Source organism: Vulpes lagopus, chromosome 5, assembly GCF_018345385.1.
Source record: "Vulpes lagopus strain Blue_001 chromosome 5, ASM1834538v1, whole genome shotgun sequence".
In the NCBI taxonomy this organism is placed as follows: Eukaryota; Metazoa; Chordata; class Mammalia; order Carnivora; family Canidae; genus Vulpes; species Vulpes lagopus.
Genome location: NC_054828.1, coordinates 30,674,908 through 30,702,688, shown reverse-complemented (window position 1 = coordinate 30,702,688; position 27,781 = coordinate 30,674,908). Strand labels below are relative to the sequence as shown.

At 39.3% G+C, this 27,781-nt stretch overlaps 2 protein-coding genes across 12 annotated transcripts in view; one reads left to right on the top strand and one right to left on the bottom strand.

Moving 5' to 3' along the window:
* Positions 1–11,592, bottom strand: part of CAMKMT (calmodulin-lysine N-methyltransferase) — a 393,129-nt gene extending 381,537 nt beyond the window's left edge. For 3 of the 6 annotated variants that reach the window (XM_041754705.1, XM_041754709.1, XM_041754711.1), the window contains exons 1-2: positions 11,322–11,592; positions 3,617–3,789 (exon numbers count right to left, since the gene is read on the bottom strand). In XM_041754705.1, the coding sequence (XP_041610639.1) occupies positions 3,617–3,789; positions 11,322–11,459 (311 nt within the window). In that variant the 5' untranslated portion in view covers positions 11,460–11,592. Of the gene's footprint in view, positions 1–3,616; positions 3,790–5,506; positions 5,720–10,680; positions 11,278–11,321 lie in introns of those variants that run through there. The other 3 variants (XM_041754706.1, XM_041754707.1, XM_041754710.1) reach the window with 3 other exon arrangements.
* A 349-nt stretch (positions 11,593–11,941) lies between these two features.
* PREPL (prolyl endopeptidase like) overlaps positions 11,942–27,781 on the top strand; it is a 58,515-nt gene continuing 42,675 nt past the window's right edge. For 3 of the 6 annotated variants that reach the window (XR_005987779.1, XM_041754875.1, XM_041754874.1), the window contains exons 1-2: positions 11,951–12,091; positions 13,404–13,932. Coding sequence is in view for 3 of the 6 variants with exons in the window: in XM_041754875.1 (XP_041610809.1) it covers positions 13,714–13,932 (219 nt within the window). In the remaining 3 variants the exon portion in view is untranslated. Of the gene's footprint in view, positions 12,092–13,403; positions 13,933–27,781 lie in introns of all 6 variants that reach the window. The other 3 variants (XM_041754878.1, XM_041754876.1, XM_041754877.1) reach the window with 3 other exon arrangements.

Here is a 27,781-nt window from a genome sequence, read left to right as displayed (position 1 = left end):
CTCACTTTTCCTTCTTAATTATCTTTATTATTCAACTTTTCACATATTTAAAAATTCACATATTTAAAGCCTTGAGGAGGGGATCTCTGGGTGGCTCAGCTGTTTAGCGTCCTTCGGCCCAGGGCATGATCCTGGGATTGAGTCCCACATTGGGCTCCCTGCGTGGAGCCTGCTTCTCCCTCTGCCTGTGTCTCTGCCTCTCTCTGTGTGTCTCTCATGAATGGATAAATAAAATCTTAAAAAAAAAAAAAGCCTTGAGGATAATATATCTTAAGTTTCTTTTTGTTAACCTATATAGAAGGTGCCATTAAATATTTATTAATTTAAATTTATTTAAAACTATTCATCTTTTTTTTTTTTTAAGATTGTATTTATTTATTCATGAGAGACAGAGAGGGAGAGAGAGAGAGAGAGAGAGAGAGAGGCAGAGACAGGGGCAGAGGGAGAAACAGGCTCCATGCTGGGAGCCTGACGTGGGACTCGATCCGGGGTCTCCAGGATCATGCCCTGGGCTAAAGGCGGCGCTAAACCGCTGAGCCACCCGGGCTGCCCTATTCATCATTTTTTTTTCAATTATTCCATAGTGTTGACTCAACAAACTTTAAAAAATGTAGATGAAAGGGATCCCTGGGTGGCGCAGCGGTTTGGCGCCTGCCTTTGGCCCAGGGCGCGATCCTGGAGACCCGGGATCGAATCCCACATCGGGCTCCCGGTGCATGGAGCCTGCTTCTCCCTCTGCCTGTGTCTCTGCCTCTCTCTCTCTCTCTCTCTCTCTCTCTCTCTCTGTGACTATCATAAATAAATAAAATTTAAAAAAAAAAATGTAGATGAAATAATGGTACGCCATTCCAAACTACCTTCTAAACCACTACTTTTAGTTACTGCAAGTAATTTTTTTTTACCTTTAGAATGCTCACAATTCAAACACTGAAGATGATAGAAGTAGCTACATAAATGTCTTGAAAGCAGGTTGAGAAAAGAGTTGGTAATGAGATATCAAGGAAACAAGAATGAAGAGCCATGTTGGGCATATAACAGAAAACAAGAGGAAGTGGTAAAAAAAATCAAGGTGAACAAAATTGGCAATGGAATGGAACGAACTATTGTTGGCAGAAATCCTCCCCTACCTAAGCAATTGTAGTAATTTCAGCAATTTCCTATATGGTAACAGAATTATGGAGTAAGAAATAGATTGCTCAGAATAATCAATGAGGAAATTTAGTTTATCTGGGCCTCAATCCCTTCATCTGTAAAATGAATAAGTGCATACACGATTGCCTCAGGAGAGCCAGTATATGTAGAAGTTAAAAGTACAGACAGTGAGTATCATTATATAAAATTTTACCAACGGAGATAGCTAGGTGAAGGGTATGCGAACTCCTTGTACTATTTCTGCAACTTCCTGAATGTCTGTAATTATTCCAAAATAAAAGTTTTTAAAAGTACAGGCTGTGGAACCAGACAACTGGGGTTTGACTAGAGGTGTAAACTTGGCTGTGTGACCTCAATCAAGTCATTTAACCTCTCTGGGTTTCATTTTGCTCATCTGTGAAATGAGGGTAATAACAGTATTTACCACATAAGGTGTTGTGTGGATTAAATAAGCTAATACCTGTAAACCACTTGCAATAGGGCTTGTCACATCATAGTCACTCAGTGGTCAGCCTTTACCAATGTGGTCCTGATCTTTTCAAAATTTTTCTTTTTTTTTATTTTTTTATTTTTATTTATTTATGATAGTCACAGAGAGAGAGAGAGATGCAGAGACACAGGCAGAGGGAGAAGCAGGCTCCATGCACCGGGAGCCTGACGTGGGATTCGATCCCGGGTCTCCAGGATCGCGCCCTGGGCCAAAGGCAGGCGCCAAACCGCTGCGCCACCCAGGGATCCCTGATCTTTTCAAAATTTTTCTAAGGTAGCGTCCAGCTCTACAATACATGTAAGCTACTGTGATTTTTGCATTACCAGTGTGGAGAAAAATAAACTAGTTTGAAAAAAGAGATTACATCTTGGTAGCCATTGCAGCCAATGTTCTAGCTTAGTCACCGGTCTTCTCTCTGTAAATTAGAATTCAATGTCATATTTATATAGACAGATTTGTGTTTATTTTTTTGAAAAATGGATATATCACAAAGAACCATGCCATTGGAAAGGAGTCTCGGTTTACATTGGCACCTGGGTTCCTGCTACAGCAAGGTCACTTGCAATAGAACCATGAATAGATGATGTCACATTCTCTCTAGCTAACCCTTACCAGGACCTTGAAGATGTCAGGATATGATTCTTGGCACATTTTACACTTACTGCAACTTGTCCTCCAATGAATTTGGAGGGTAAGTTTTAGAACTTTATACCTGAAGACTGTTATTGGATCACTCTGTTCTGACTTATTTTTAATTTCCTTAGAGATCCTATCTCCCAATTGTTTAATTATCTTCATTACTATTTTGTAGAGTACTGTAAGGATTACATGAGTTAGCACATATCAAAGCACCTCACTCTGTACGTGGCACATAGTCAGCAAGTAATGCATTTTTCTTCCCTTCCTAACCAAGAACAAAACTATTTATCTCCATCAGAATGTGAGATTCTAATTAGAATCTCATAATGAATATCAGGCAAGCTCACACAAATCCCTAGGTTTTTACCTTCTTTTTGGAGTTTCCAACAAAGCAGTATTATGAAACCAGATCCTAATTGTTCTTCCCTGCCCACCCTTGTCAATTTTTATCCAGATCCCAAATTTTAAGCTATTATGATGTCTTCTAAAGCTTAGATATTTTAAACTGAAATAGTTCAAGAAACATATACTATAAATAGACATTCTTTGTGAAAACTTTTTTCTTAAAATTATTCCTCGCCTCACCTAAACCTTATTCAGTCTCATTCCACTTAAAATGTTTTTTGCTCTTCTTACAGTTACTGTAAATGTGCTCCTCCCTCCCTTTCAAAATGTGAAATCTTGTCAAAAAAGGCAGATGTTATAAAATCAAACACCTACGGTAATAGCGCAACATGCTAGGCTATAACTGTGAGAGAAAATTAATTCAGTAAAGATGGTATCTTGTTACTTCAGTTTGCAACTCTTCTGTCTTTTTTCTTTTTTTTTTTAATGATTTTTAAAGCCAGAACACTCTGTATGCTTCTCACAAAAGCAGTGTTTTCAGCTGAATTTTTTCCTCCTATTCTTAAGATTCCATTCTGAAAGTGACAAAACATGAATGGGAAAAAATCCTAAAGCTTGACTTTTCAGATAACTACTACTTCAAGAGTAGTTTGGAAAATTCTGTTTTCACTTTCAGCCTTCCTTGTCTCAAAAAGAACTTGGTTTCTTGTCAAATGCTCTGAGAGAATGGTTAAAAGAACCTTTTGATTTGCAAGGCACTTTGTCCTCAAATGCCACTACATTCCTGAGAATTTTTTTTCTTTAGTTCTGAGAATACAACAAAACCCAGTTAAAGCAGCAGGATTTCCTAACACAATGCTATAAAACCCAAGTTCTGATCAAGATTACCTGCAAATTCAATAGAATGAATAATGAGAGTCTTATTAGACGGCTTTTCTTCTACAAGAGAAAAATACTTAAAAAAAAAATCGTCACCGGAGTGATGTTTACCTTAGAGAAACGCTGTACTCAGGATAGAAGACACTTGTATATTGGAACCATGCACCAACTTCCTCTTCAGTTGCCCTTGTTTTGGCTTCTGTTACTGAAAACAGATTAAATGATTCAAATCTTCTTACAGATACATGTCGCAGACAATCATCCAGGTGCTTCTGCTTCAGAACCTTTGAAATAAAACCAAATATTGTGTTTACATTATATAAACACAGCATTCAAAGTTGGACTTACAATTCCAATAATAGAAGGTTAGATAATGCGGACCAACCTCTTACTAGAGAACTAGAGAAGATGGACAGAATATCTTTTTTTAATATTTTTTGAAAATTATTTATTCAAGGAGGAGAGTAGAGAGAGATAGAGAGAGAATAGGGGGAGGAACAAAGGAAGAAGGATAAGCTGAGCCCAAAGCCTGACACAAGGCTCGATCCCAGGACCCTGAGATCATGACCCAAGCCGAAACCAAGAGTTGATGCTTAACCAACTGAGCCACCCAGACACCCTTGGACAGAGTACCTTAAAACATTATTTGTAGGTAGCAGAGAACAAAGTAGAGAGCTAGTGAAGATTTACCAGTCTAAAAACTTTTAAAAAGGAAATAAATCTAGAGAGGTGAGCCTGGCTTTTGTAATCACTTTCCTTGTGAGGACAATGATGTGATTCCACAAAAAAAAAGAGCTAAAAAGATAAGCAACACCTTTTATAGCCTGTGGACTTAGAATGTCAAAGCTTGCTACCTAGGCAAGGGGAGGTATATTATTCTGTATATGTATGTGCGTCTGTTTTAAGATAAATGAGTAGTTTTGTTGGGAGGGGTCATTGAAAACTGGGTTTTTAAGTATGGGAGAAACAAATATAGCTGTAAGATTAATGATATTAAGCAAAAACTCTAGAGCTCTGAATCTGAATAAAGAAAATAATGGTTATTTTACTTATTAAAACATTTTTAAAAATATGTTTCCTGCATCTGACCACTTAAAAGTTCTAGAAACAATGACCAAACCAGTAGCAATGAACACACTTAATGACCACATTGCTGTCTCTAAATAGCATTTTCTATTAAAACAAAGTAAAGTCCCTTGGAGAAATGGCATAAATTGGACAAATGAACCTAGGACGTGCTGCATACAAGAAAATAAGAAAGCCATAAAAAATTAAAGGCTATATTAAAAGGACTCCAGGGATGCCTGGGTGGCTCAGTGGTTGAACGTCTGCCTTTGGCTCAGGGAGTGATCCTAGTTTAGGGATCAAGTCCCACATCAGGATCCCTGTGAGGAGGCTGCTTCTCCCCCTATGTCTCTGCCTCTCTCTGTGTCTCTCATGAATAAATAAATAAAATCTTTTAAAAATGAATAAATAAAATAAATTAAAAAAATAAAAGGACTCCAAAGCCAATTAAATAGGGTCATTGGCCAAAGATGGGACAGTGTGAGCACTAACAAAGGAAATAAATGTAGTAGAATCAAAACACAAGTTCATCAGGGCTTTTTTTTTTTTTAATGCCCCATTGCTCAGGTCATGATCCCGATGTCCTAGGATCGAGTCTAGCATTGGGCTCCTTAGTCAGCAGGGAGCCTGCTTCTCCCTCTCCCTCTGCCTGCCATGCCCCCTGCTTATGCTCACTGTCTCACACTCTCTTTATGTCAAATAAAAATAAATAAGACCTAAAAAAAATAAAATAACAAAATGTCCCATTGATGATCTTTAAAGGATGCTAGAGACCAATTTATTATTCGGAAAATTAGTAAACAAAGAGGAGAATCAAGTATTTTTCTGTCTTTTATGAACTATAACTAAGAATATACAAATAGATGATAAGGGGAAGTTTGTATTTATGCTAATATAACAATAAATAAATGAAGAAAAACACAATTAGAATATCACCATTTTCAACCTCCTCATGAATTCATGAACCTAGACAAATATCACCAAGAAGAGAAATATCCAGGGACGCCTGGGTGGCTCAGTTGGTTGATCCAGGTCCTGGGATCCAGCCTCACATCTGGCTTGCTGCTCAGGGATGAGTCGGCTTCTCCCTCTCCGTCTCCCTCAATGAATGATCTCTCTTGGTCTCACTCTCTCTTAAACAAATAAAATCTTGAAGAAAAAAAAAAGAAGAAGAAGAAGAAGAAGAAGAAGAGCAATAACCAGACACAACTTTGACTACTAATGAAAGCATACTCACCATCATCTTGACCAACCAAACCAGACCAAACCAAAAACATTAAACCTGAATCTGATCAAGCCTCTCTATCTAGGAAATAGGAACTTTAAAGGAAATAGAAAATAAGACATGAGGAACACATTAAACATCATCAAGGACAATTAGCAAAATTCAAATTATGGGAAACTCTAATAGAGGTAAAAGAGACAGAGAGAGAACATTTAGATTAAAAAGACTTATGAAACAGGGCACTTGGTCAGCTCAGAAGAGCAAGCAATTCTTGATCTTGGGGTCATGAGTTCAAGCCCCACATTGGGTGCAGAGATCACTTAAATTAATAAAAACTGTACTTAAAAAAAGACTTAAGTAACTTATCAACTAATAACAATGTTTACATCTGAGTTGCATATTTCAAAATAATCAAATTGTAAAGAAAAATTTTGAGACAAATGGGGAAAATCTGGAAACTGATCAGCTACCTCATGGCATCAAGAAATTACTTTGGGGATATCCCTGGGTGGCCCAGCGGTTTAGCACCTGCCTTTGGCCCAGGGCATGATCCTGGAGTCCTGGGATCAAGTCCTACATCAGGCTCCCTGAATGGAGCCTGCTTCTCCCTCTGCCTGTGCCTGTGCCTCTCTCTCTCTCTCTCTCTCTCTCTCTCTCTGTGTGTGTCTCTAATGAATAAATAAATAAAATCTAAAAAAAAGAAAGAAAGAAAGAAAGAAAGAAAGAAAGAAAGAAAGAAAGAAAGAAAGAAAGAAAGAAAGAAATTACTTTGGGTGTGGTATGGTATTTTAGTTATTTTTTTTTTAAGATTTATTTATTTATTCATGAGAGATGCAGAGAGAGGCAGAGACATAGGCAGAGGGAGAGGCAGGCTCCTCGCAGGGAGCCCGATGTGGGACTCAATCCTGGATCCCAGGATCACGCCCTGAGCTGGAGGCAGACACTTAACTGCTGAGCCACCCAGGCATCTCTATTTTAGTTATTTTTTAAATGTCATCTTATATAGATATGTACTGAAATAACTATAGAAAAAATATATCTAAGATTTATTTCAAAATAATCTGAGGTGGGAGTTGTAATAAGAGAATGAAGATAAAGTTGGTCACAGGAGCTAAAAATTTTTGAAGTTTATGGATATCTGAGTGATTATTAACTATTATCTCTAGTTTTGTACATGTTAGACATTTTCCATAATAGAAAGTTTTTTTAAAGATATAGAATATCCTAATAGTTATAATCAAATGAAAAATAACTAAAAACATACCTAAAACACCAAATATATGTGGAAATACAGCAATATACTTCTAAATAACTTATAAACAAACAAAAAAGGAAACAATGGAAATTTGAAAGTATTTTGAACTGAATAGTAAAAAATACATTTCAGGGGGCACCTGGGTGGCACAGTGGTTGAGCATCTGCCTTTGGCTCAGGTCATGATTCTGGGTTCCAGGATCTAGTCCACATCAGGCTCCCTGTGGAGCCTGTTTCTCCCTCTGCCTGTGTCTCTGTCTCTCTCTCTGTGTCTCTCATGAATAAATAAAATCTTTAAAAAATAAAAATAAATTTTAAAAATATGTATTTCAAGACATATGAAATGCAGATAAATTCATGCTTAGAGGGAAATCTGTGGAAAGGCTAAAAATCAGTAAGCTAAACATCCATTGCAAAAACTACAGGGAGAAGCAAATTAAGTTCCCTAAAAAGTAGAAATTAATAATGTAGAAAACAAAAATATAAATTAATAATGTAGAAAACAAAAATATAGCTAGAAGGATTAAAATACCAAAAGGTGGTTCTTAGAAAAGATAGGGACGCTTGGGTGGTTCAATGGTAGAGCGTCTGCCTTCAGCTCAGGGCGTGACCCTGCAGTCCTGGGATCCAGTCCCACATCAGGCTCCCTGCATGGAGCCTGCTTCTCCCTCTGCCTGTGTCTCTGCCTTTCTCTCTCTCTGTGTATCTTTCATGAATAAATAAATAAAATCTTTAAAAAAAAAGATTAATAAACTGACAAATCCTTGACACTAATAAGAAAAAAAAGAGAAAATATAAATATCAATGTGATGTAAAGAGATCACTATAGATCCAGCAGGCATTAAAAAAATAGCAAAGGAATATTATAAAACTATGAAAATCTAGATGAAATGGATAAGTTCCTAGAAGAATACAACTACCAAAACTGACGCAAGAAGAAATAAGTCTGAATGGCAAACTATTTTAAAAATACAATACATAGGGACGCCTGGGTGGCTCAGCGGTTGGGCATCTGCCTTCAGCTCAGGGCGTGATCCCAGGATCGGGGATCAAGTCCTACATCGGGCTCCCTATGAGGAGACTGCTTCTCCCTCTGCCTAGGTCTCTGCCTCTCTCTCTCTCTGTCTCTCATGAATAAATAAATAAATCTTAAAAAAAAAAAAATGCATAGGTGGGTGGGGGGAAAGGGATAATTGGGTGATGGGCATTAAGGAAGGCACCTGATGTAATGAGCACTGGCTGTTACATGCAACTGATGAATCACTAAATTCTACCTTTAAAACTAATTTTAAAAAATAAATAAAAATAAAAATACAATGCATAAAAAAATCTTACCAAAGACAACTCCAGGGCTAGATTGCGCATCAGCAAATCATACTAAATGTCTAAGTAAGAATAACGCATGTCTTATCATACTTTTCACTAAATCTTCAAATAACCCTAGGTGCTACATACTCATTACGTCAGAAAGGAAACAAGGGAATGTTAATTTGCTCAGTACCAGAGATAAGAAAAGGTACAAAAATCATGCTCTTTCAACACTGATAGTCTCAAACATATGGCATTGTTTTTAATTTAAATCATACTATGAAATATTCCATTAATCAGATTCTTCAGCCAAGATTTAAACCTCTCAGTAATATTACTTTTTAAAGGTTTTATTTATTTAACAGAGAGAACACAAGCAGGGGCAGCAGCAAAGGGAGAGGGAGAAGCAGACTCCCCACTGAGCAGGGAGCCTGATGCAGGGCTCAATCCCAGGATGTCCCGGGATTATGACCTGAGCCCAAGGCAGATGCTTGACTGAGCCACCCAGGAGCCCCAACATTATTTCATTCTGTAGGTGTTTGTGAATGTGTGTCATGGCCATTGCTGCTTTTTCATCTGCTCTATGTGCCTTCCTTGTTACTCATTAACAGTTAACTAATACAATACACTGAGGACCTGCTACTATGGGTCATTTAAAGCCTGTTCCTCAAAAATAAAAAATAAAAATAAAAATAATAAATAATAAATAAAGCCTGTTCCTCCTCTCAGGCTTTCCATGATGCTTAAAGACATCTGCTAAAAACCAACTAGACAGGCACTGTCCAAGGTGCAGAGGATGCAGATCAATAAAATATCATCTTTTCAAACCAGGGAGAACTCCCATTCTTTTTTTTTTTTTTTTTAATTTTATTTATTTATGATAGTCACAGAGAGATAGAGGCAGAGAACAGGCAGAGGAAGAAGCAGGCTCCATGCACCGGGAGCCCGATGTGGGACTCGATCCCGGATCTCCAGGATCGCGCCCTGGGCCAAAGGCAGGCGCTAAACCGCTGTGCCACCCAGGGATCCCCCCATTCTTTTTTTTTTAAGATTTTATTTATTTATGCATGAGAGAGACAGAGAGAGAGGCAGAAACATAGGCAGAAGAAGCAGGCTCCTCGCAGGGAGCCAGATGTGGGACTCGATCCCAGAACTCCAGGAACATACCTTGAGCCAAAGGCAGACACCCAACCACTGAGCTACCCTGGTGTCCCAAGAACTCCGATTCTTGTAAGTTAGATGGACTCTGATCAAACGATCATAAAGTGATATGATATGGGGTTCACTGGTAAAGTGAGCTGAGGGTCTAACTCAGCCAAATGGAGTCAGGAGACTTCATTAAAACATAGATCTGAAAAATGAAGTCATTCAACAGGTAGGAAAGAAAACAAGAAGACTCTAAGCAGAGTACACATGTGTACCAAAACATCTAATGTCAAAGCATATGAGGAGTTCAAATGGCAGCCATAGCCAAAGCTTGTCCTGGTTCGTTCTGCATTCTCAGAGTGAACATATGTGCTGGTCAACTGGAGTTCTCACTACACTAAGATTCACTGACATCATCACACTAAGATTTGATTGATTAGTTTAAGGCCCTAATTGGCTATGTTCATAATTCAACTTTAAATGATGTTTATTTCACTGTAGAAAATCCCTGTGATAGTGATCTATGTGAAGACATGCATTCATTATCCTGTAATTTTGCAACATTAACAACAAAACCAGATCGTGAATGCTTTGGATAGACCATCAAAGCACCAGAAGAGAAATGATCACCGAGTTATGTCATGACATCATAATGAAAAGGGGACTGGAGACAACTGTAAACGAAGTAACCCCTCAAAACACAATCTCAAAAAAATAATGTGGCCATTGCTGGAAAATTCTTCTCAAAATACAACAGTCAGAAATGGAAGCGCCTGGGTGCCTCAGGGGTTGAGCATCTGCCTTTGGCTCAGGTCGTGATCCCGGGGGTCCTAGGATCCAGTCGGGCTCAGGTCATCAGGTCATGATCCCCGGGGTCCTAGGATCCAGTCCCTCAGCAGGCTCCCTTCGGGGAGCCTCCTTCTGCCTCTCTTTCTCTGCCTCTCATGAATAAATAAATAAAATCTTTTAAAAAAAATTAAAAGAAGTAACTAAAAATCAAGTCAGAAATGGAAAGTATCCTCCTGATTCAAGTTTTTAGGAGGAAACCCCAGGCAGAGGCATAACCCTGGTGTGCAAAACAACAAACAGATTTTAGTTCAAGAAGTTTGGGGGGCGGGGAGGCGGGGAAGAAGTTTGGAGAGAGGGTCGGGGATGTCAAATCAGAAATGTGTCCAACCTGCATACAGCTGAGGTCACCAGCCACGGTCACAGCTCTGAAGTCCTCAAGTCCGACACACCCGGACTCGCCCACCTGGGACGCTAAGAATCTCGCGGGTCACTCCGGACAAGATCCACGCGAGGCTCCCACAGCCCAGGAAGGCCAGAGGGAACCCAGCCCCGTCCCGGGCCCGACAGCACGTGCAACGTCACAGTCCCGACCCGGTCAGCCGCGCGGATCTCCCAGAGAGAGGCCAAACTTGAGCCGCACTCAGTCTGGCTAAGGAGCCGGGAGAGGAAGCCCCGGGAAAGAAGTAAAGCAGAAGCGGGAGTGAGGAGCGGCGTGGGGTGCGGAGCGGCGGTCCCACCACCCGGGCTGGCGCGCCAAAGGAAAAGTCCCCAGATGCAGACAAACACCCAACGGAACACCCACTTCCACCTGCATTTTCCAGGAACTCAGCCTTGGCTGCCCCCTCCCCGCCCCACCCGATCCAATTCCTCCCCTTTGGTGGGACCCTTAGCAGAAGCAAGGGGGCGCTTCTCAGGGGGCTCCGGCAAAACTACCAGGCAACTGCCGGAGCTGCCGGAGAGTCGCGGCCGGTCGCCCGCCGCACAGCTGCGAGCACAGAGACCGAAGGCAAAGGTGAGGCTCTTCCTTACCTGACGCAGGAGCTTCCACCGGGCGGCTCCCAAGGGCTCCGAGACTTGAAGCCCCCGAGAAGCGCCGCTGCTTGCTGGGCCTCCGCCCGCAGCTCGCTCAGCCTCCCTGGCCTCGGCGTCCGCGGCTCGCGACTCCATCCTGTTAAAGCCGCCTCTTCCCCGAGCTGTCGCGGCGACAGCTCTCCCCTGCCAGGACCTGCCGACTTCTTCTCAGTCAGGCCCTGCGAGCCGGACCTCCCTCCGACCGCCCTGGAGCGCGCGCCCTCCCCGAATTCCGCATTTCCGGTATTCGCGTCTCCTTGGCAACCAGGCCCGCGCGGCTCGCGTCATTGCACCAATTTGGTGGCGGCCATCTTTAGTGAGGGCGGACCAAACCGTAAGGGCGTTGCGGCAGAACTAGTGGGACACTGGCTCCTCTGCTCCCCCCGTCCTCTGCCTCATCGCGAGCCCAAATGACTAGCAAAGAACGAAAAATATTAGAACTTTCAGGGTTTAAAAAAACACCTCCGGCGGAGGAGAAACTATTCATGACCATAATAAAGATGGCGAAATCTGCTTAGGGCTTGTGCTTGACTGGGGTTACGTAGGCCAGCGTGCTGCAAACCAGCTCTGGGCGGCTCTGGATAGGCTGTCGTCCTGCGGGCTGCAGAACGCAGACTTCGGCTGGACGGGACTGAGGCAGCACCGGCGCTCCTCCCTGAAAGCTTTAATTCTCGGACTTGCCCTCTCGTTTCGGTGTGCAGAGCGCGTCCGACTGTCCTCCAACTTGCGTACGTATGGCGGGGCATACCGTGTGCTGGAGGGGTTCTCCCCATCGTCCCCTCACGCAGCCATCCCTCAGTCCCCTTGCTCCTCGCTCTTTGCCCCGCGTCACTTCTCCGCGTGGCGCAAACGGTGGCCGCCACCCCACCCCCACCCCCACCCGCACCCGCACCCGCAGCCCCCAGCCGGCTTGCTCTCACTTCGCCCCCTCCCCAGGGTGGAGAGTCGCGCCGGGAACACCCATTTGTCTCCCCCACCCCGTTCCTAGCCTTGCAATACTGTCTTCTCCCTGCCGATGAAGGATGGATGGATGGATGGATGGATGGAGGCTGCGGGCATGGGCGTAATGACTGAGGTCCTGACAGGGCCGGGGGCGGGGGGTTAGTGTTGGCTGCTGATCTCCTGTGCCCACTCGCCCGTTATTTTGCTGCGACACAGAGATTATGGGGGGCGGAGGCGTCGTAGCAGATCCAATGGATCCCTAGTAAATCTGACGCAGCATTATGCCTTTGATACCGAGGGGCCTTTTGCGGAAGACTTCCACGATGACATTCAGCCGTGTGCAAGATACTTGCCGTTTTTCTTAAAATCATAGTAGCTCGCTACTAGTATCTATTGAGTGCCCGCTACGAGCCAGGCGCCGTATTAAGATCTTAACGAAAATTGTCTAGTTTTATTCTTAACTCCATAAGGTAAATGGTGTCATTATCTCAGTTTTGCAGATGAAGAAACTGAGGCACAGGTGGGGAGTGCCGGAGTGACGACCTGAACCCAGGTGTCTCTTCTTACTAGCCTTATTTTGATGGGTTAATAAAGAACCATCTTTTCAACAGAAACCAGAGGTGGCGTCACATTCTTTTTTTTTTTTTTTCATTCTGAAGTGATGTGTTTTGTTTTAAATAAAGAGCTAAAGAGCTCTTTAACGTTAAGTCCGGTGGTGAGTCTAAGATTTGGAGCCAAACCGGATTGGACTTTTTGTCCTATTACTTTCTGTCCAGGTGACCCAGGGCACTTGTGGAAACTTCCCACCTGTAAAATGAACGTTATAATGGCAACTCTATCAGGTCCTTATGAAGTTTAAATTAGACAAAGTGTATAAAAGTGTCTGGCACGTAGCAAACACTCAACACTCTTCTGCCTTTACTGAGTAGGCTTTTCCGGCTTATCCTTCATATGTGTACCAAAGATAAGTTCTGAATTTCGCAAGATCAAAGCTATTTTGCCTCTTAACACCCTCAAGAGTTCCAGAATGCCTTCATTTAAGTGTGTGTATTTGCAAATTTTTATTTTTTTGTTTTTTATTTTGTTATTGTTTTTTAGTTTGCCCCATGTGTACCAGAATCAGTGCTGCCTAGTTTGAGCCTGATAGGATTGACTTTACAAATGAGACATTTAAGTCACGTCTGCCAAGAAGTGTGATTTGAATGAAACTTAAACTTACACAAGTTCTCAGGTATTTTTAACCTGAGTTATCAGCTGTCTGCAGTTATTCATAACCTGAGGGGTGGATGGCCCTGAAGGGGAGGGATAAGAACTACGGATCTTAGATACTCTGAGAACCCACTACTGTGTAATCCTACCTATGAAATCATATGCTCTAAAGGGAGCATAAACCAGGTACTCTGATATCATGCAGCAGAAGAGCAAATTATTTCTCCAGGCTTTGAAGTATAGTATTCCTCACCTTGGGAAATGCATGCAGAAACAGCACTTGAATCACTGTAACTTCGCTGATCATTATTACAATAGAATAAAATTGAAAAAATATCACCTAACCAAGTGTCTGCAGAGTAAACCCACGATATCAGAGTTAGCAAGAAACATCCCAACTCGGAGCTTCTCAAGTAAGGTATGGACTTTTTAAGTTAACCTATTTATAGGTCATTAAGATTAATTTTAGTTTTAAATTTTAGTTTAAAATAATTTAAAGATAAAGAATGGATAGGATCTCAGTTACTAATTTTCTCAGTAGTTCTAGTTTAATTTTTTAAATGTTAAGGTTCAATTGTCTATAGTTCAATATAAGTATAAAAGCATATACATGTATAAATTTTTAGCACTGTAATGTAATATATAAAGATGTGTATTTATAGAAAATGATTCACATTAGGAAATCTATACACCTAAAAAAGAAAAAGGAAATCTTTACACCTGCCAGTGCATTTCTTTTTTCCTTTTTCTTTCTTTCTTTTTTTTTTTTTCCTTATTCTGTGGGCAGCAAAGCAAGGTTTATTGAGTGATAGTAAACTTTATTGAATGATAGAGTACAAAGCTCCCAAGGAGGCAGGAGACCTGAGAAGGTTGCCAGTCTGTGCATTTCAAAGTATAATTCAGCTACCTGAAATTCCCAGAATATCATAATAGCTTTTAACAAAATCTAACAAGATGTTAATTGTTTATGAATCCCAAATTAGTAAACTTGAATAACTCCATGTAATTGTGTTAATCGTTTGTTTAAAAGAAAGAAAGAAAGAAAGAAAAGAAAGAAAGAAAGAAAGAAAAAGAAAGGCTTGCATTTTTGACCACTTGTGTCCTTCAGGAAGATGGTTTCAGACTGTTGTACTTTGGCAAGACCCCAAGCTGTGGGCTTGACCTCAACCTTGAGGACCTGATTACCTTTATGTGTAGAGTCACCACACATTCCTATTTGCCTAGGACAGTCCCAATCTACACCTGTTGTCCCTGTGTAATTATTAGTAGGGTCCCCTTTCCTCTCAGAAATGTCCTGGTTAGGATGGTAAATTATATGGTCATCCTACTTATCTGATATTAAGCTATCTATTTATGCTGCTGCCACTTTGACATACCTCCCTACCATAAACTTATGTTCCTTAGGCTCTTTAAATTTCATTTGGGAGTGATACTTTTGCAATAATTTGCCATATTATTTTAATATTTTAATCTCTGGTTTAAAATGTTTTGTTAAAAAAAAAAAAAAAAAAAAAAAAAATAAAATGTTTTGTTGTGTACTGGTTTTTTTCTTTTTAGTCTGTTTTTACTACCTCATTTTTTTTATTGTGGTAAAATGTGTATAAACCTAAAATTAGCCAGTGGCAATTACTTTCAGAATGTTGTAGTCATCACCACTATTTCTAAAATCCTGTCATCACCCAAAAGAAATGTATGCATGAAACAGTAATTCCTCACTGCTTCCTTTTCCAAGCCCCTGGTAACCTTATATCTACTGTCTCTATGAATTTGCCTGTTCTAGTTAATTCATGTAATTGTAATCATACGGTATTCTATGTTTGGCTTATTTCAGTTAAAATGTTTTCAAGGTCCATCCATGTTGTAGCATACATCAGAACTTCATCCTCTTTATGGCTGAATAATATTCCATTGTATATACGTATATACCATATCTATTTCTCGATGGATACTTGAGTGGCTTCTCTTTTTTTTTTTTTTTTTTTTATTTATTTTTTTTTTTGAGTGGCTTCTCTTTTTAAAAAAATTTTTTTTCATCTTATTTTACTAGATTCTTTTTTTATTTAATGTATGCTCTTAGCTCACGCTTGTGAGTTCTTGTGTGGGTTTTGTTTTTTGTCTGTTTTTTGTTGGTTTCTGCTTTTGATTTTTTATCTGTGGTTCCTAGACATTTTTACTCTTTGCGTCTTTTTTTTTTTTTTTTTTTTTTTTTTTTACGTCTTAGTCTTTCAAATTATTTTTCTTTTTATGGTATCTTGGCTTAGTTTAGCAATTTGATTCCTTTTTTACTCGGGAATTCTTTATGCCTTTTATTTCATTATTACCTTGTGTATGTGTATGCAGCTTTATTCTACTTAAGAAACACAAACTTTAAATTTTACTATTCAAAAAATTTTGAATCTTTAGATCATTTTATTTTGCATTTGTTTGGAACATTTTGTCATCGAGTACATTTATCTTGAGTCTTAGTTTATAAATAGTAGGCAGGAATTACCAGCAGACTGACAGCTGAGATTGGCTCACACCCTGAACAGGAGGTTGACTATTTTTTCCCTCCATTTGTCCCTGAAGCAACTTTCTAATTCTCTTTTCACAGATGCCTGTCACCTAGAAACTGTAAAGTGACTAAATGACTGCAAGAAAAAGTAGCTCTTTTAGTAACAAACTGGTCCTGCTTTCACATATGGTATATCAACCATTTCTTCCAAGAGAAACAATATGATCTGAAAGCTGTGCTTTTATGATCATTGGGACCTGGGAAAGCTATGAAGAGACCTTGGGACAATATACATTTTCTTTCAGCAAGCATCCACTCAGATCTAACTTTTTCACTCCTATAGATACATTAAAAAAAAAAAAAAGTGTTAGTGCCTGTAGGCAAATTAAAATATATCTGCTTAAGTTAAGTTAACTATAAAACAATAAGGAGGGGATCCCTGGGTGGCTCAGCGGTTTAGCGCCTGCCTTTGGCCCAGGGTGCGATCCTGGAGTCCCGGGATCGAGTCCCGTGTCAGGCTCCCGGCATGGAGCCTGCTTCTCCCTCTGCCTGTGTCTCTGCCTCTCTGTCTCTCTATGTCTATCATAAATAAATAAATAAATCTAAAAAAAAAAAAAAAAAAACAAGGGGCATCATATGTAATAGAAATGCTAGAAGGCGGGATGCCTGGGTGGCTTGGTAGTTGAGCATCTGCCTTTAGCTCAGGGCGTGATCCCAGGTTCCTGGGATCGAGTCCCACATCAGACTCCCCACAGGGAGCCTGCTTCTCCCTCTGCCAAGGTCTCTGCCTCTCTGTGTCTTTCATGAATAAATAAAATATCTTTTTAAAAAATGCTAGAAGGCAAGAGGTCTGGCCATGCATGACTGGTGTTGTCTGTGAACTAGTCAGAATTCTAATCCTTTTGACTGGAAAAAGAAAGGGAGTTTCAATATGGTGCTCTTTAAAAGTCCTCCAGGTGCTAAAGTTTCATGATTCCATCACATCTACCTTATTAATCTTAGCAATAAATTATCGCCTATACATTTGGGATTCTTTAGTACCATCTTCTGCACTATGGCTGTATATCAGGAGTCCCTGGGAGCTTTTTAGAAGTCCAGATTCCTGGATCTCCCCCCATATCTGCTGGATCAGAATCTCTGTGACTGAGGTCTTTTTCTCCTCCTTTTTTAAAGTTCGTTAGGTAATTCTGAAATTCCCAGCCTCCCACTGACCATGGACTTGCATGTAGGAGCTAGAGACACTTGGTTGCCAAACGTTGCTGACCTAAACCTAAGAATTCATTGAGCTCTAAAGTTCTTACTGGCAAGTACCTTAGCTTTCCATTTTACAGTACCAGAGGACAAAATGAACTTATGTCATTATACTCTACACCAACTAGTAATATTCAAAGACTAGCATCAAACCAGATACCATGTTTCTTCTACATCCTTCTGTACCTACAAATGTAATTCGTAAAATCTTTGATCGTTAAACAAGATACAAAAAGAAAACCAAATAGAGAAAATACGAAATCCTTTGGTTAAAGATGTTGCCTATTTCTACAATACAGATACGATCTGTATCTGCTAATACAGATTAGCAGTTCCTGCAGTAGTTCTAAGAGAGATAGGTTAGCAGATGGATATCCCATCACTAGTACTCGTGATCTGTGATTTGTAGGAACTACTAGTTCTGACTAATGAGTTTGAAACATCATCAGGTAAGAAGTAGTAAAGGGATATTTTGAAAGTAAAATTCAGGAAAGCCAGTAAAGAAAGTGAACATTGTACTCTCATAATTTTTTTTGGAATAAATCGAAGTGAGATTGCCTTATAGATAAAGCTTCATTCTTATTTTCTCCAGTCCATTTTTTCATTTGTTCTTTAACCTGCTAGACTATGGCTTCTATTCCTCCATTAAAACTCCTGTTAGTGTTGGGGCACCTGGGTGGCTCAGTCAGCTGAGTGTCTGACTCTTAATTTCAGTTCAGGTCATGGTCTTGGGGTTGTGAGACCAAGCACCATGTGAGGCTCCACACTACACCTGCTTAAGATTCTTTCTCTTCCTTCTCCCCACCCTTTCTAAAAATAATAATAAAGTTTAAAAAAAAAAGACAACTCTGTTAATGTCACCAGAGATGTAGCATATTTCCACCCAGTAGACCTTCTCTTTCAAGCTCCTTTTACAGGCTCTCATCATATTTGATACACTTGACCATCCATCCCTCCTTGAAACACTCTTCTGTTTGCCTCTTGACTCCACATTTTCGTGGTTTTCTTCCTACCTTGTAAACCTATCTTCAGTCTCCTTTTCTAACATTTATTTCATATGACCTCTAAATTTGGAGTTTCTCAGGACTTGGTCCTGGCCCTTTATTGTCTCTTTAATTTCTTTTTAAGTAATCTTATCCATTCCTATGGATTTTTTTTCATTCCTGTGGATTTAACTACCATAGCAGTTAATCATCCCAGATTCCCCTCTGCCGCACAGTATTTTATGGCCTCTTAACGCTCTCCTGTTGGACATCTTTTGACAAACTTTCCATAGTTGAACTTCTGCAATTCAGTTCTTCTTTTCATTGCCGTATACTCAGTTCAAACTCTAGAGCACAGGAAAACATTCTTTATTCCTCCTGTTCCTTTGCCCTACTATCACATCACTTAGCACTGTATCCCAAGCTAGCTTTGTAATCTTTTTTTAACTATATCTCAGTAGCACTATGACTATTTACTTAATTATTTTAGCTAATTCTAAGGAATAAATTTAGTAATGACCAATGTGATGTGCTAGTTATATTCTTTTTAATAAAATGCTCACACCCAAATCTTGTATGCCATCATGTGTGACATACTTTCAGAAACACTGAATCAAGTTCCACATCAGGATCCCTGTGAGGAGCCTGCTTCTCCCTCTGCCTATGTCTCTGCCTCTCTCTCTCAGTGTGTGTGTCTTAAAAATAAATAAATCTTTAAAAAAATATATGTGTGTGTGTATATATATATATATATATATATAAATTAAGTGATGTTACTCCTTACCTTAAAGCTCTAATAGAATTTATTACATAAAGATAAAATCCAGTTTCCTAATTTTGTGCCCCCAAGGCCTTGCTACATCTTTGTCTTGGTTTATGCCACTTTGCTCCCCATTCACCTTGGTAAAGCCACTGTGATCATCTCCCAGATCAAAGAACAGAACTCTTTCACATCCATCTTAGGGCCCGTACATGCTGTTCCCTTATGCCATTTATCTCTACCTTAGTTCCTTCTCCTATTTTAGGTCTTAATTAAATGTTACTTCCAATAAAGTACATTTCTGACTGGTAACCAAAGTAACTCTTCCTCACTTAATTATTTTCTACTATAGCCTTGTTTTTTTCCTGCCACTTTATTATTATTTCATTGGTCATTTTCCCTTTTTGTTTTTGTCTTCCTAACTAAAATGTAAAATTCATAAGGGTAGGGGTATGCCTGTCTTGTTCAGCATTGTTTCCTTTTGTCTGAAACAGTGCATGATATAGTAATATTGTTGAATGAATGCTTGTCCCTGTAATTAGAGGCCTACATCAGTTTATAGAATGCCATTTCTATGGATTGCAATATAATTCTTGAACTAATCTCAAAATAAAGGATTGAGCTGGATGAAGAAATGACTCATGTAGTTAAGGCCCTGCCAAGCAGAGGGAGCAGCATGTATAAACGCTTCAGATCTACAGAGGAAACCAGTATGAGTAGTGTAGCCAGAATGGTCAAAGATTAACCAAAAGAAGTAAGCAGGAGTCCACCTTCATTCATTTGCTTGTAGATATATATCCAGTTATCCCCATACTATTTGTGGAAAAGACTATTCTTCCACTGCATTTTATTCACACCAGTGTCAAAAATCAATCGACCATAAATGTTCAGTTTATCTCTGAATTCCCAGTTCTAACCTATTGATCTGTATGTGTATCATTATGCCAGTACCACACTATCTTGATTCTGTAGCTTTATAGTAGGTTTTGAAATCAGGAAGTGTGTGAGCTCTTTCTTTACAAAATGAAAAAACCAGAGCCACAAAGCCCAAGACTGTCTTGTTTTGTTTTGTTTTTTTTTACTTTGAGACCGTGGGTGAAATTAGACTGAACATTTTCTTTTTTCTTTTTCTTTTTTTTTTTGATAAATTAATTTTTTATTGGTGTTCAATTTACCAACATACAGAATAACACCCAGTGCTCATCCCGTCAAGTGTCCCCCTCAGTGCCTGTCACCCATTCTCCCCCACCCCCCGCCCTCCTCCCCTTTGACCACCCCTAGTTCGTTTCCCAGAGTTAGGAGTCTTTATGTTCTGTCTCCCTTTCTGATATTTCCCACACATTTCTTCTCTCTTCCCTTATATTCCCTTTCACTATTATTTATATTCCCCAAATGAATGAGAACATACACTGTTTGTCCTTCTCCAATTGACTTACTTCACTCAGCAAGCCCAAGGTTAAGTAAAAAATTAGCAATCAGAACTAGACATCAGGTAACCTGATTCCCAATATCTTTCTTTTTTAATATCTTTTATTACAAATTAGTACAAATGCTTATGAAATCCAAATACCATAATGAGCACTCATTACTCAATGTGACTTTTCTTAACTGGAAAAAAATAAACATTTGAAGACTCCTGTGTGCTTCCTCGATCACATTCCCAAATTTCCCCAGGGGTGGTCATTGTCCTTAATGTATCTATCCGTGTGTGTTTTTATGAAGTTGCACATGTATTTGTATCTACAGATGACATATACGAGTGTTTTACAAGTTTTGAGATTTTACATACTATATGTAAAATTGTTTAGCTTTTTTGTTCAACTTAAAATTTTGAGATCCCACATTAATATGTATATTGCTAGATTGTTTAATACAACTACTATGTAGTGTTTCATTATATAATATACACAATCCGTTTTCTTTGGACAAGTAAGCCGATTTTCTCCAGTTTCCAGACTTCCCAAACAAAAGCTGCAAAGCACAATCTTATATATATATATCTCTCTGTATGTGCTAGACTGTCTTTAAAAAATTGGAATTCCTGATTGTATTCGCATGCTAATGTTGCCTTATGAAATAACTAGATGGGTAAAACCATTTTAAATGCAAATAAGGGGGATCCCTGGGTGGCGCAGCGGTTTGGCGCCTGCCTTTGGCCCAGGGCGCGATCCTGGAGACCCGGGATCGAATCCCACGTCGGGCTCCCGGTGCATGGAGCCTGCTTCTCCCTCTGCCTATGTCTCTGCCTCTCTCTCTCTCTCTGTGACTATCATAAATAAATAAATAAAAATTTTTTAAAAAATGCAAATAAGGAATATATAAGAGTTCTGCATCTCACTTTATCAGACCTTTCTCCTTCTCTCCCAACAGATAAATGTGTCAAGTATGTCATCATCTAATATTCACTACCCTGATTAATAATGAAGTTGAGCATCTTTTCTGTGTTTATTAACCCCTTTGGTTTTATCTTGAATTACTTATTCATATACCTTGACAGTTTTTCCTACTGGGTTTTCTTTTTTCTTACTGATTCATAAGAGTTCTTTACATGTCCTTTGTCTTTTATGTACTGTAGATATCTTTTCTGTAATTTGTGCTGCGTCTTTTCACTTTGTTTTGATAGGTTTTTAAATTTTTATGTTTTATGCTTTGTTTCATTCTACTCAGCAATTATTTGTTGAACACTTTCTATACACCATTCTAACAATTAAGTATACAGCAGTGAGCAAAGGAACAAAAATCCCTGCCTTCATGAAGCTTACTGTTCTAGTTGAGAGAAGAGAGAACAAAGAAGCATATGAATAAAACAAAGTATGTCAGAAGCAGTAGGTACAGTGAAACTTAAGACAGGGAAAGAATGAAGAGGCCATATTGAAATAAGGATCGTTATTTTAATAGGATGGTCAAAGAAGGCTTGTGAAGGTGACATTTGAGCAATAGCTTGAAGGAGGTGTTTGGGCATAGGGCATAGCAAGTTCTAAGAAACTGAGATAGGAGCAAGCCAATCACGTTCAAGCAATATCAAAGAGGCCAATGTGGCTCAGATTAAATGGGTGTGGGAGGAGTATAGTAGTAGATGGAGTCATCAAGGTCATGGAACAAGGACCTTGCAGGCCATTGTAAGGATTTTCCCTTTTCCTCTTCCCTTTGGAGAACTTCGAAGAAGTGATATAATCTGACTTTAGGCTGACTCTAGCTCTTTTGTTGAAAACAGCCTATGGAAGACAGCAGAAACAGAGTATTTGGGCTTTCTTCTTATCCAAAGGAGAAAAGATAACAGTATGAACAGAGTATTACCAGTATAAGAGTAATAAGTGGTCAGATTCTAGGTAGATTTTGAAAGTCAACTTGAAAATATTTGCAGATAACTTGGTTGTATAAAGAGAGAAGACTATGATTTTAAACCTGAGCATCTAGAAGGACAGAATTGTCATTTATCAGGATTAAAGTGATTGAAGAACCAGAGTTTTGGGGGTGAGAGGGTACGTGGGGAGATTGGAAGTTCTATTTGGGGTATTTTTTGACATCCTTGTTAGTCCTTCAAGTAGAAATGTTGAGTAGTCAATTAGACAAACAGATTCAACTTGTGCAGTGGGAAGGTTCAGGGTAAAGCTATAAATTTGGGAGTCCTCAGCCTATAAAGAGCATTTAAGGTCATGAGGCTGGATGAGATCACCAAGGGAATTCAGGCAGACTGTAGATGAAGAAGTGGTCCAGGCCATGCAGATGTTAAGAAGCCAGAGAATTTATTTATTTTTTATTTTTTAATTTTTTTTTAATTTTTATTTATTTTTTTTTAATTTTTTTTTTTTATTTATTTTATGATAGTCACAGAGAGAGAGAGAGAGAGGCAGAGACATAGGCAGAGGGAGAAGCAGGCTCCATGCACCGGGAGCCTGATGTGAGATTCGATCCCGGGTCTCCAGGATCGCGCCCTGGGCCAAAGGCAGATGCCAAACCGCTGCGCCACCCAGGGATCCCTTAATTTTTATTTATTTATGACAGTCACAGAGAGAGAAAGAGAGAGAGGCAGAGACACAGGCAGAGGGAGAAGCAGGCTCCATGCACCGTGAGCCCGATGTGGGACTCAATCCCGGGTCTCCAGGATCGCGCCCTGGGCCAAAGGCAGGCGCCAAACCGCTGCGCCACCAAGGGATCCCCTATTTTTTATTTTTTAAAGATTTGATTTACTTATTCATGAGAGACACAGAGAGAGAGACACACAGACACAGGCAGAGGAATAAGCAGACTCCATGCAGGGAGTCTGACATGGGAATCCCCATCTCCAGGACCACACCCTGGGCTGAATGTGGTTCTAAACCTCTGAGCCACCCGGACTGCCCAAGACGCCAGGGAATTTAATAGGAACCAGTTAAAGAGACTAAGTAGGGCTAGTGAGATAGGAAAACAATAGCATGAGGTGTTCTGGAAGTCAAGTGGAGAAAAGTGTTCTCAGAAGGAAGTGATCAACTGTGTCATGATGTTTATAGGTCAAGTAATATCAATACTTGGAATAACATTTGTATTTTGTAGTGCTGTGGCCATCAGTGACCTTGACAAGAGCAGTCAATGGAATGAGAAGGGCAGAAATCTTAGGAGGCTCAAGAAAAGGGACAAAAGGAATTTGAAGCAGGGGGCATAGGAAACAATTACTTACCTTCATTTAACAATCACTTTTGAATAATGAAACAGCAAATATAGCTAGATTTTTAAAGATTTATTTATTTATTTATTTATTTATTTATTTATTTATTTATGAAAGACACACACACACACACACACAAGAGGCAGAGACACAGGCAGAGGGAGAAGCAGGCTCCCTGCAAGGAGCCTGATGTGGGACTGGATCCCAGATTCTCGGATCACGCCCTGAGCCCAGGGCAGACGCTCAACTGCTGAGCCACCTAGGCGTCCCTGTAACTAGATATTTTAAGTGATTATAATTAAGGTTATTGAGAAGTATTTCACAGATGGTAAATAAGATGTGTACTAATATGAATGCACTTCAGGTGTGTTAATACAGATTTAGTACATTCCTGTGTAAAACAAACCTTTTATCAAGTCAAAGTAGTTCCCAATTTCTCTTAAATTCTCTATTCCTAATTTAAGGTTTTATCCTTTTTTAAAGTTGATTATTTTCTGCTTTTTCCTGCATTTATGGAAATGGCCTGAAGACTTACCTCCTTTATTTGTGTTAGATGACATTAGATTTTTCTAATGATGAATCATCCTTTTATTCTTAAGATATATCCTATTTGGTCACATAAGGTTTTATTATTATTGTTACTATTTTTTGTTTTATGTGTTTTAAAAATACATTGATTCATTGTATTTTATTTTGGTGGGTTTTTTTAGTCCGTATTTTACAATAAGACATTTTTTTCTTTGCATATGAGAAGATTATCTGTTCCTTGAAGATTTAAGAAAACTACCTTGGAAAGCATCTGGGTTTGGTTCCTCTTTTAAAAAGAGAACACTTGGGGATCCCTGAGTGTCTCAGTGGTTCGGCGCCTGCCTTTGGCCCAGGGCTCGATCCTGGAGTCCCGGGATTGAGTCCCACATCGGGCTCCTGGCGTGGAGCCTGCTCCTCCCTCCTCCTGTGTCTCTGCCTCTCTAGGTCTATCATAAATCAATCAGTCAATCAATCTTTTAATAAATCAATAAAAAGAGAACACTTAATTACCAGTTTAAGTTCTTTGATAGTTATTGGTGTATAAAGCTGTTCTGTTGTTTTTTGTTTTTTAAGATTTTATTTATTTATTCATGAGAGACACAGAGAGAGTCAGAGACAGGCAGAGGGAGAAGCAGGCTCCATGCAGGGACCCTGATGTGGGACTTGATCTCCAGGATCAGGCCCTGGGCTGAAGGTGGCACTAAACCACTGAGCTACCCGGGCTGCCCTGCTGTTCTGTTTTTTTTATCTGTTTTGGTAATTCATTTATTTTCTAGAAAACATTCATTTTATCTGTGTTTTCAAATGTATAGGATAAAGATTTTTATTGTGGTTTTTTTTTAAAAAAAATATGTTATGGGATCCCTAGGTGGCGCAGCGGTTTGGCGCCTGCCTTTGTCCCGGGGCGCAATCCTGGAGACCCGGGATCGAATCCCACATCGGGCTCCCGGTGCATGGAGCCTGCATCTCCCTCTGCCTATGTCTCTGCCTCTCTCTCTCTATCTCTCTGTGACTATCATAAAAAAAATTAAAATTAAAAATTAAAAAAAATAAAAAAATCTCTTATATCTGTAGTTATGCCATCTTTTTCATTTCTAATATTCTTTTCCTAATCGCTTTCGCTCTACATGTCTTTTTTTAGTACATTTTTCAGAGGACAACTTTTTTTAAATATAAAATAAAGCAACCAACTTTTTATTGATCTTCTCTAGTTTATCAATTTCATTGAAACAGCTTTTTTCTGGTTTCTCTATTCCCCTTTAGGTTTACACTCTCTTAAGTTGAAATGCTTTGTGTTGCATTTCACAAGACTTTTATTTTTTTATTTTATTTTTTTTAAGATTTTATTTATTCATGAGAGAGAGAGAGAGGCAGAGACACAGGCAGAGGGAGAAGCAGGCTCCCTGCAGGGACCCCGATGTGGGACTCGATCCTGGGTCTCCAGGATCATGCCCTGGGCTGAAGGTGGTGCTAAACCGCTGAGCCACCCGGGCTGCCCTAATAAGACTTTTAATGTCAGTTTGTCCCATTATTAATGATGTTAAGCTTGATAATTTTGGTTAAGGTGATAATTGCTAGTTCTCTCCATAATTAAGGGGGCCTTATTCTCTTTGAAGTTACTGAGTAATCCATAGGGTAGTACTTGGTGCTGAATGAGCATTGGGTTTACCCAACATCATTTTACCTAATAAGCTTAACAACCATTAATGATCTTTACCCTAATCAGTTGTTACACTGGCGTTGCTAATGATTTTCTAATTATTTCTACATTTATTAGCTGATACTATTTTGTAAAGAGAGTTTTCTTTTTTCTAATTTGGTGTATTTGGGAGTTTTTTGTTTGTTTTGACTTGTTTTCAAATTACTATGATTTTTCCTATTTTTCAGGGTAATAACAGTCAAAATTATTATTCTTTTTGATGCTCAAATTTTCCCCAAATGTAGGAACCTTTACAAACTGGACCTTTTAACACATCTCCATTAAGCTTTGGGTATTTCTTTGCTTTCTCACATGCTTATTTTTTACTCTCCTGCCCTGGTCATGGAGTTAGCCATTTATTAATGGTACTGTCTTGACCAAAAACTGTCCAGTGTGTTTCTCCAGTGTGCAATTTTTCTGCCTTTAGAATTCATTGTTCCCAGGGACACCTGGGTGGCTCAGTGGTTGAGCATCTGCCTTCGGCTCGGGTTGTGATCCCATGGTCCTGGGATCGAGTTCTGCATCAGGCTCCCTACAAGGAGCCTGCTTCTCTTTCTGCCTCTGTCTCTGCCTCTCTCTGTCTGTGTCTCTCATGAATAAATAAAATCTTAAAAAAAAAATTGTGGTTGCCATAATGAAAGGTACATATTTCATCCTCCTGTTTCATAAGTTTCATTATTAAAATGGTTTTACGGTATGTTACCTCAAAAGTGTGAAAGAGTACCTTTTTCCACCTTTTCATATAACCTTAAAATTTTAAGTTAGAGTTATCCTCACCTCAGCTCCATTAGGAGTAGTATATGCCCTTCAAACCAGTAGACTATTAATATATTAAGATACTTGGTTAACATGGATAGGTTTAGCTGTATACTCTAAAGATAATGCTAACTGGCATTGTAAAACACCCAATGGGAGTTGTTGGGACAGGATTAAAACCAAAAACAACTTGGATGTTGAATATTTTAGATTTATGAATATTATGTAAAATTGGAATTTATTTAAATAACTTGGATTTATGAATATTATATAATATCTCAGTTTTCCTGGGAGTAATACCTTTTGAGGAATTATTTACAAAGCTCTGAATTCTACTTTCATTTTATTAAGGCAGTTCTACTTCCATTTAATTGCTTGCAGGGTTGTTTTGGTTTATTTTTTCTTTTTTCTTTTTTTTTTTTGAAGATTTTATTTATTCGTGAGATCCACAGAGAGAGAGGCAGAGACACAGGCAGAGGAAGAAGCAGGCTCCATGCAGGGAGCCCGACGTGGGACTTGATCCTGGGTCTCCAGGATCGCATCCTGGGCTGAAGGCAGCGCTAAACTGCTGAGCCACCCGGGCTGCCCATTGTTTGGGTTTAGATAAGCTCAGTTTATTGAAATTTTGACCCAGAAAAGGTTAAGGAAGTAAAATTAATTTTACTAAGTGGACAGGTATTCTCAGTTCTGTTGGCTTTAGCCCTACTCTAGTCATGGTTCAATAAGAATGAGTATTTTTTAAAAAGAAGAAGAATGGTTAGTAAAGTATCAGGAAAAAAATAAAAATAAAAATATCAGGGCCCAGCTCCCTGACACAGAATGTGTTAGAAACTGCAAGGTAGAAAGAGGTACTCTTGTTGTTAGCTATTCTGACTTTACTTCAAAAGTTATAAGTTATAGTAGAATTACAGAACAAATAACGTTATCTCGAAATGAAATAGCAATTCCTATTGCTAATTTAAAGGTTCAGGATTTCTAGTGACCTTCTAATTTATGTTTCAGATGATAATAGGAAATTATTGATATAGATACTTTACCGCACTATGCTAGAGATCAACTCTAGATTTTGTGAAAATGCTAAAAAATAAATGAAAAACATACGAGCCTCTTCTGTTTAGTTTTCAAGTAATTACTCAAGCATATTAAGTATA